The sequence below is a fragment of the Propithecus coquereli genome, unplaced genomic scaffold (assembly GCF_000956105.1).
Source record: "Propithecus coquereli isolate 6110/MARCELLA unplaced genomic scaffold, Pcoq_1.0 Scaffold147, whole genome shotgun sequence".
Classification (NCBI taxonomy): Eukaryota; Metazoa; Chordata; class Mammalia; order Primates; family Indriidae; genus Propithecus; species Propithecus coquereli.
The window spans coordinates 4,278,037-4,288,468 of record NW_012139080.1 but is presented as its reverse complement, the minus strand read 5'-3'; the positions used below and the strand labels follow the sequence as shown (position 1 = coordinate 4,288,468).

The 10,432-nt window shown below is 35.7% G+C and overlaps 1 protein-coding gene across 1 annotated transcript in view; it reads left to right on the top strand.

The window, feature by feature from the left end:
- The window catches only part of KIF27 (kinesin family member 27), an 88,578-nt gene that overhangs the window by 51,838 nt on the left and 26,308 nt on the right, over positions 1-10,432 (top strand). Inside the window, exons 9-11 of the mRNA XM_012640012.1 lie at positions 286-483; positions 7,507-7,620; positions 10,026-10,202. Coding sequence (XP_012495466.1) covers positions 286-483; positions 7,507-7,620; positions 10,026-10,202 — 489 coding nt within the window. The remainder of the gene's footprint in view (positions 1-285; positions 484-7,506; positions 7,621-10,025; positions 10,203-10,432) is intronic.

Here is a 10,432-nt window from a genome sequence, read left to right as displayed (position 1 = left end):
AAAATACTCATTAATAAAAAAGCAGAGTCTATTTTGTTTTGTTTGGTTGTCAGCATCAGGAAGTCTCATCATTCTTTATATATTTACATATCTGATGAAATTATTATAGTTTCCCTAATTGCAAAATTAGAATGTAGAAGAGTAAACAATTGTTTGTCAACCTGTCAAAAATAAATGAAAATCTAGGGAAAATGCCTGCCCTTACCACTGAATGAAAAGATTAAGTTTAGTTGATGAATGTGAGATATTCACTTTTTCATTTTGAAATATTCCATATGATCTCAGGTCTTACAGAAGAAGCAACAAGACAGTAAGAAATTGGCATCACTGTCAATCCAAAATGAGAAACGTGCTAATGAACTAGAGCAGAATGTAGATCACATGAAATATCAAAAGGTACAGCTGCAGAAACGATTTCGAGAAGAAAATGAAAAAAAGAAGCAACTGGATGCAGAAATTAAGCGGGATCAACAAAAAATCAAAGTAATATTGTCATACATTCCTGCTAAGTATAACATGACATATTAAACGGCCCAGAGCTAACGAAGCCAAGGTTCATTTGACTTCTGAAGTTATCTATCCTTGACCTGCCCTTCACTGCTGTCCTTATTCACTTAAAAGCCTTGTTCATCTACATAGTAAAACCTATTTATTGAATTCTGAGTACTGTCTTGAAGGCTTTGACTTCACAAAAGAAGGTACAGTGATAAAATTTATCTTAGGATCTTAACTTTAGTTGAGGCTGTTAAAAACGTTAACTTATAAAACCAACTTTCTAAATAATATCTATCATTTGAATAGGATTTCCCATTTTCAAAGTGTTTTGATGTGCATTGTCCATGTGGCTATGTGGAAAAAAGTACCAGATAAAATTGTACCATTTCACTCATAGTGAGTAGAAGAGTGATCAGACCTGAATGCATAGCAGTTCTATAGAATACATTGGGCAGGGACTAGTGGTGTAAGCCTGGGCTCTGGAGCCAGGCTAGCATGGACTCAGATCCCAGCTCTCTCAGTTCCTGGCTGAGAGATTTATTGAGAGAATTATTGAGAGATTTATTGAGAGAATTTATTGAGAAAATTTATTGAGAGAATCACTTACCCTCTCTGAGTCTATATTCTTATCTAAAATGGCCTTAATCATACTTGTCCCACAGGGCTTTTTTGAAAAAAGATGATGAGGATCATAATAGCAAACACTTATCTAGCACTGTGTGCCAGGTTCTGTTCTGTTGAAATGTTAAGCCGAACATTATGTTCAGCTTAGGAACATTATGTTCCTAAGTCCTGGAACATAATTGGAGATTTCCTAGATTTTTTTAAATTAAGATTTTATTTTTTTAGAGCAATTTTAGATTCATAGCAAAATTGAAAGGAAGGTACAGCAATATGCTATATACCCCATGCATAGCCTCCCCCATTATTTAAAGCTTCCAGATTTCCTAGATTTTTAACACTGGGTATAACCTATTTTCTGACTTTAAAAAAAAAATCACAGAATTTAGTGATGGAAGGGAACTTAAGGAGCATTTAAGACAAGTTACTCATTCTTTTTTTTTAAAACAGCTTTATTGAGATATAATTCATATACCATATACCATAATTCATATACCATACAATTCACCTATTTAAAGTATACAATTCAACAGGTTTGGTTACATGATTAGTTTTTATAAGTTGTGGTAAATATATGTAACATAAAATTTTAACCATTTTTGAGTGTATAATTCAGCAGCATTAAATTCACAATGTTGTACAAACATGACCACTATGTATTTTCAAAATTTTTCATCATCCCAAACAGAAACTCTGTAACTGTTAAGCAGTAACTCCACATTCTCCTCTTCTCCAGTCCTTGGTAATCACTATTTTCTGTCTCTGTGGATGTACTTATTCTAGATACTTCATATAAGTAGAATCATACAATATTTGCCTTTCTGGGTCTGGCTTATTTCACTTAGTATGTTTTCAGGGTTCATCCATGTTGTAGCATGTATCAGAACTTCATTCCCTTTCATTGCCAAATAATATTCCATTATATGGATATGCCACAATTTGTTTATCCATTTATCCATCAATGGATACTTGGGTTATTTCCACGATTTGGCTATTGTGAATAATGCTGTGATGATATATCAACATATATCAATAACTGTTTGAGTCCCTGCTTTCAATTCCTTTGGGTATACATTTAGGAGTGGAATTTCTGGGTTATATGGTAACTCTATGTTTAGCTTTTTGAGGAACCATTTTCCACAGTGGCAACACCATTTTGTGTTCCCACCAGCAATGTATGAATGTTCTCATTTCTTCACTTTTTCACCTCTCGTTTCTCTTTCTTTATTAAAGCCATCCAAGTAGGTGTGAAGTGGTATCTCATTGTGGCTTTGATTTACATTTCACTAATAACTAATCTTGAGCATCTTTTCATGTGCTTTTTGGCCATTTTTATATCTTCTTTGGAGAAATGTTTACTCAAGTTCTTTGTCCACGTTTTAATTTGGTTGTTTGTTATCGAGTTGTAGGAGTTCTTTATGTATTCTGGACATGAAATGCTATCAGATACATGTTTGATAATATCCTTTGATCCACAAAGTTTTTAATTTTGATGAAGTCCAGTTTATCTATTTTTTTTTTGTTTTTGTTGTTGCTTGTACTTTTGCTATCATATCTAAGAATCCATTGCCAAATCCAAGGTCATGAAGATTTGCCCCTGGGTTTTCTTCTAAGAGTTTTATGGATTTTGCTTTTATATTTAGGTCATTGATTCATTTGGGGTCAGTTTTTGTATGTAGTATGAAGTAGGGCTCCAACTTTATCCTTTTGCGTGTGGAAGTCCAGTTGTCCCAGTACCATTTGTTGAAGAGACTATTCTTTCTTCATTGAATGGACTTGGCACCCTTGCCAAAAATCAGTTGGAAGGGAAACTGGAGAGATGCTGATGGGGCAAATGGGGAGATGTTGGTCAAAGGGTACAAAGTTGCAGTTTGTAGGATAAATAAGTCTAGAAATCTAATGTACAGCATGATGACTATAGTTGATAATGCTGTACTGTACATTGGAAATTTGCTAAGAGAGTGGATTTCAGGTGTCCTCACCATAAAAAACAAAACGGTAACTATATGAGGAGATAGAAATATTAGTTAACTTGACTGTTGTAATCATTTCACTATGTATATGTATATCAAAACATCATCTGTGTATCTTACATATGTACAATTTTTATTCAAAAAAATTAGCCATAGATATATGGTTTTAAACTCTCAGTTCTGTTCCATTGGTCTATATGTCTGTCCTCATGCTAGCACCACACTATTTTGATTACTGTAGCTTTGTAGTCAGTTTTCAAATCAGGAAATAAGTCCTTGAACTTTGCTCTTCTTTTTCAAGATTGTTTTTGCTATTTGAGGTCCTCACAATTCCATGTGAATTGAGGATGGGCCTTTCCATTTCTGTAAACAAGTCCATTGGCCATTGGATTGTGACAGGAATTGCACTGAATTTCCAGATTGCTCTGAGTAGTACTGACATCTTGACAGTATTAAATCTTCCTATCCATGATCATGGGATGTCTTTCCATTTGTTTAAGTCTTCTTTAATTTGTTTCAGCAATATCTTTTAATTTTCAGTGTACTAGTCTTGTATCTCCTTGGTTAAATTTGTTCCCAGATATTTTATTCTTTTAGATGCTGTTGTAAATGGAATTGCTTTCTTAATTTCCTTGAGTTACTTATTCTTAATAATAATGGTAATAATTATTATTATAGCAATAGTTAACATTGAGAATTTATATTCAGACAATACTATACTAAACATGTATATGCCTTATTTAATCCTTTTTTCCTTCTATATTTTCAACTTTTCCTTTTCTCCTGGATTCTGTCTTTAAACATAAGATTTTTCCATCCTAAAATTATCCTCTTTCAACCATTTTTTCACCTCCAGCTACTCCCTCTCTCATCTCCCCTTTGTAACCAAACTTCTCAGAAAAGTTGCCTGCATTTGTTTCTATTTCTTTTGCTTCCTTTCATTCTCTTATCCTCTCCCTGCTGGCTTCTGGCTCTACCACTCACTTAAAAGCTGTTGCTAAAGTCCTTTAACACTATGCATCCAGCACAGTTCACTCCTTCCTCCATTCTGAAATATTTTCCCCTTTGCCTTTGTGACATTATACTTGTTTTTTCCTCCTTTCCGATTGTTCTGTCCTTGCTTGTTCATCCACTCTACCAGTCCTTTTAAATCTCGTCTGTCTTCTATACTCTGTCCTAGGTGACCTTATCTTTTTACATGGCTGCAGTTAAACTCTTGACACTCCCAGATTTAATCCTTAATCCCTTAATCTGTCCTTTGAGTTCTAGATTCATATGTCCAACCATCAACATCTTCACTAGGTTGTCTTATAGATTAATTCATAATCTTCCTTCCTTATCTCCCCACTACTTCTCCCTGCTTCCTTCATGGGGGAAAAAATGTAGTTCTCCAGTGCACCTTACATGACATGTCAATCCATTCAGTGGGTAAGCTAGAAATTTAGGAGTCGTCATTGACTCTTGCCTCTTATCACTCATATATCCAGTGAACCACTATATCTTCCAAACATCATGAATCTGTCCAATTTTCATTTCTGCTGCCAATAACCTAGTTTCTTTCTCTTCCTGTAATGTGAGGATCAGGCCTGTCTTGTGGTCTTTGGGTTTTACCTCTTCATCTCTTAGAGCCTTTGGCTTAAACCGGCAAGATATAGCACCAAGTCCATGCTAAGGGACAATAAAAGAACTCTTGTTCAAACAGTGTATAGTCTGCTGAAATGCAACTCTGCCTGTAACTTAAACTTTTTACATTCTGATCTAGGGCACTTTTATTCCATCTAGCCACATTTCTAATTCTATGGAAATGACCCATTTATAGGGAGTAACAGGTATTTCAGAAAAAGGAATAGACTGCTCCAAAGATACATCGATATTTCCACTACTTCATGCAAAAACCAAAACCTGCTTACAGTCCTAAAGGAAATCTTGCCATCTGTTTGGAGCTAACTTTCTGACACTCCTGTTTGTCCATTTTCTACTTGACTAGGCCATTTCCAGAGAATACTATGAGTTCTGCATAGGTTCTCCTCAGAACAGCAGTTCTTAGCTGAGGTCCATGGAGAGGTTTCAAAGAAAAAATATGGAAACCCCTGAAATTGTGAGTGGTGGTGTGATCTTGGGCTTTTTATGTCTCTAAGCACCTATTTCCTCATCTGTAAAATGGAGGTTATAATAGTCCCTGTCTCATAGGATTGTTGTGAGGATTAAATGGGATAAATAGATGTAAAAAGCCTAGCACAGTGTCTGGTACACAGTTATTGTAACAAGAATGACAATTTAAGAGAAAAGCAATAATGTCTGGAGCAATATGTGGAAGAGGGAATTAGACCTATTGCAGTACACTTTTAAAGTGTATGTGGACAAATAGGAATAGAAGAGAGTCAACTCCAAGTATAAGGTAGCTTTATTTAAGATAGCTTTATTTCAGCATCCTGAAGTTGGTAGGGCTACGGCAGGGGTTAAAGTGTAACTATAAACTAGAGCTTGGGGATCATGAAGAATGAATGGGTAGTAAATATAATAGGGTCCCAATTCACTCATAATACAACTCAGATGGGCATAGAAAATGTCTTTATTTAGTCTATACCTGTCTTCTTTGTGAGCGCTCCCTTCCCCTACAATCCATGTCACGATAATTGCTGGAAATACGTTGGGAATTAACCAAATGTCCTATCTGTTCAAATCTTATTCTGAAAATGTAAACATTTCCTTTAAATATTTCTCAAGTCTCTTGAATAAGAATGCTCAGTCTTTTAGCCTCTTCCTCCATATGCTTCTCTCCCTAAGATGGCATCCAGTATATGTGGTGGTTGGGGGTATAGCTTTCTTTTATTGTATCTCATGGAGTTGAGGGATGTGACTGGCTGGAATCTGCTCTCCCTTGTCCACCTCCCCCTGCCTAACCTGCTGGCCTTGATGGTGAAGCCCCTGGCTGGTATAACTCAAAATCTGGTCTTCTGGTTTAACACTTGGGGCTGCTTCTACTTTATCTCATCTCCCACTGTCATAAACCCCTGTTGAGGCCACTAGGTCTTCCATCTAGCTTGCTAGTCCAGTGGTTTGTCCTTACCGCCAGCTTTGGGGCCAATCCTCCACATTACCCATTTTGGCTCTTAACTCAGGATTTGTGTTACCTGAGACCAAGGAGTCCACTTAGTGTCCTTTCCTAATCATATCTCTCTGCTCTTTGGCAATGCTGGTCCACCCCCTGTGGGTGTGGAGCCTCTGCTCTGCAGTCTGCGTTCTCTCTCCTGAATGCGCTAGGACCCTCTCTGTCCCCACTGATACCTTCACTCATTACCCTCTTTCTGGGCCAAAACTCAGAGGGACAGTTGGGATACAAGTCTTCCTTACTGTCTCTTTTTTTCTTTCTGCTATTCCCAGGGATGGAGAGTGCTAGGCTTTTTCTATTACTTCCTTTCTATCAGTACTTCTGAAATTACCTGTGGAGAAGGTACAGTTTTCATTTTATTATGAATTTGTCACAGTCTAATACTTTTGTGAACTATGCATTAGCAGAAAAATGAAATAAAAATATGCCAGTAAAAGTCCATTTTTTAAATTATTAAAGTCAAGAGATATAAAATTCTGTCAAACTGCTATAAAAGTATATCTAAACACTTACTTTTAATTTTGTATTTGTCCATCATGGACCATTACAAGTAGTATGAAGACTGGCCCACTTTGACTCATGGCCTCCTTCTTGGTTCCTTTACTGGTGGACAGCATCATTTTCTCTAAAGCCCAAGAGAATACTGTGAACGTTGGGCCTCTTGACCCTTAAGATGTAGATGGAAATGAGAGGAATTTGGAAAATACTCCACAGAACCATGATCTGTCTTGCAAGGCTATTCTCATGCTATAAACTCTCATTTTTGAACGCCAGAAACTGAGTATTTCTTTTCTTCTTGTATTTCTACTGTAATAAATTTTAATATACCCATGGCAAATGGGTGTCTTGGGTGAACTAGCTGTGAAGGTAATGAGCTCAGAAAGGCAGAAGAGAAAAGCACATTTCATATGCTTATCCCTGTTATGCTAATTTATAACACTCATAAAGAATGAAAAAAATGCTCAGTTTGTTAGTAAACCCTGATATTTTCAGTTAGATTTTATTGCCTCAACGAGAGGTAACATTTTCTTCTTGGATATGCTGATTACCCTGATCTAATCACTATACATTATATGCATCAAAACATGACTATGTATGCCATGAATACATACAATTATTATTTGTCAATTAAATAAAAAAACCCAAAAACACATTATTTTCTTCTCAAACAGCCCCAATCTTCATTTATTCATTTTTTTCCTTTTTGCAACTAAGAGGGTAAATGTTAAGAAAATGATTATGTGCATATTTAATGATGGCTAGGTAGAGAAAGCAATAAGGTGTTTTCGATTTCTTTTTCTACAGGAACTACAGTTAAAATCAGAACAGGAAGAAGGTCTAAAACTGAAAGCTGAGGACCTTGATGCATTTAACTGGAAAAGGAGAAAAGATTTGTTGGGAAGTATAGACCCACTCCAGGTCTGTTGATTCTATTTAGTGCTTCCTGGTTTCTCTTCAATTTAATGATTGTCTAAATAGAGGTAAAAAGTGGTGGACTCTGAATAAAACCTTCAAACACTAGACTTTTTGCCACTTTAGTGCAAAATTTCTAGTGTTTCTTTTGAAACTTTTTCTATAGGAAAAACATTTTTCCTAATTGTATCTCTTTCAGCGTCCTGAACAACTTCGGGATGCACTTTTATTAAAAATTACTTTCTCATACAGAAATGTGCTATATTCTTATTTCCGTAGATATGGGTTTACTTGAATATTGTAGAATATAAATATGAAATCCATGCTCACTAGATTATATTTAGTCCCATGTAAAGATTGGTTTATTCTCATGAAGACAGGTATATTTCTAAAAATCAGAGCTCAACATTCAAACAGAACCAAATTGTATATGTACTATTCAGGGGTCCCCAATCTATGGTGAGTTGTACAATTATTTCATTATATAGTACAATGTAATAATAATAAAGTGCACAATAAATGTAATGTGCTTGAATCATCCCGAAACCATCACCCCACCCTCCACCCCCGGTTTGTCTTCCATGAAAACGGTCCCTAGTGCCAAAAAGTTTGGGGACTGCTGCTTTAAAAAGTTATTTTAGTGCCACGTTTTAAGAATAAAAGTTTAAAATCCATAAACTAATTCCAAAGTTCAAAGAAACTGAAATTAAAAAATTTTTTCTACTCTCATTTCTCAGGTGTGAAACTTTAAATTTTATGTAAGAAAAATACTGTACTTAAAACTGTAATTACATTCATGGAAGTACATCTACCTTAATTTGGAAAAATTTATTCTTTCTTCCTAATTTTTTTTGAGACAGGGTTTCACTCTGCTGCCCAGGGTGGAGTGCAGTGGCGTGATCGTAGCTCACTGCAGCCTCAAACTCCTGGGCTTAGGTGATCCTCCTGCCTCAGCCTGCCAAGTATAAGTGCATGCCACCATACCTGGCTAATTTTATTTTTTATAGAGATGGGGTCTCACTCTGTTGCCCAGGCTGGTCTCGAACTCCTGGCCTCAAGCTCCCACCTCAGCCTCCCAAAGTGCTGGGATTACAGGTGTGAGCTATTATGCCCAGCCCCTATATTTTGTATATTATACTTTAATAGTGACATTTAGGACATGGATGTATTCCCACTTACACTCTTTCCACCCAGAAATGTCATCAAAAATTGTAAGTTTTGTATTTTTATCTTTTTGCAATGAAGCTTACAAAGGACTTCTAATTTACCTTTCAGACCCCACTTACAGTTGAGGAATGTTTGTAGAGTATGTTTAAGTTACCTGCTAGACTTCATAGGGTCTCCTACTGGTGTTTCTAAGAATATAACAAAACTAATATATGTTTATAGTTGCTCTTCCTATTCCTAATAATTGCAGAGCTACTATTTTAGGCTTCAGTGTTATTTGGATGTGATAGTGCCTATAGAATCATACTATCTAGGTCTAGATGGGAGACTGAATAGCTTTGCATCTTCTTTGCCTTAGCCACTTTGCTCTCTCTTTCTTGTGCATATTCACTGTCTCATTGTATTAATATAGATTTCTTAGGAACCTTTTGTATAAGGTTCATGAAGGACTGGAAAATAGTATTATATTGATTTTTAAAATTTATTTGTTGTTTTGGTGGCATTGCTTCATTGGTAGAGTTCTTCTTGGACAGTCATATTCCATTAATACTTATGTGTGTATGTATTTCTGGGTATCCTTAATTCAAGAGCATCCTAAGATGTTTGTTTTGGAGATTTTTCCAGTTCTGTTTATTTTTTAAAATAATTATTTAATGTTGACAAGCTAAAATGCAGATTGGGTTTCTTTATATGTTCCATCACCTATATCTTCCACTATGTGTATTCATTTATTCACTTCATTGATTAATTGATTGAATCAGGCATTCATTCACTCTTCATTTAATATTTTATTGAATGCCAGCTGTGGGCCAGGCAATGTACCAGGAATTGTGGATAAAGAGGTAAAAAGTACATTCCCTGCAGTCAATCAAGGAGCTCAAGTTGGGGAGACAGACTAGGAGAGCAACCACCAGTGTAAGTGCTGTGATGGAAGTATGCAACGTAGAAAAAGATGCTCTTAACATACACATAGAAAATTGTCAGCCCCTACTTTGTCATGCTAAAAAACCCCAGACTCTTCAACATATTTGGGGAGTAAATTTTAATTCCTCAGAAAAACAACACAGCAACATCTTGACTAGAACTACTTCTTTAGGGTTTCAGACAGGAACATGAGTTACTCTTAGTGACAATTTTTAAGTGTTCATTTAAGAGGTTTCAGCCAACCTGAAATTATATTGCTACCACATAATTTTTATGGCAGAAGGAAAAACAAATAACATTTCTCTGAAATTTTAATGTAGAAATTGGACGAGCAAAAGAAATGGTTAGATGAAGAAGTAGAGAAAGTTCTGAACCAACGCCAAGAATTAGAGGAGCTGGAAGAAGACTTAAAGAAACGGGAGGCCATAGTTTCTAAGAAGGAGGCCCTGTTACAGGAGAAGAGCCACCTGGAAAATAAGAAGTTGAGATCTAGTCAGGTATTCTATTTAATATGCTATTTGATTCTGGTTGTAAGCCATAGAAACTAGGATTTTCCTCTCTAAAAAGTAAATCATACCATTGTAAAGTTAGAAATCAAAAGAAAACTCTTCTTGTTTTCAGTATATTTTGCTTATTACTGCTTATCAAATGACCATCACTAAAACCTATTGGAATTTCGAAGTCAAATGTTCAGTGTTCAGCCAAGTATGATTTATTATTAATTTTT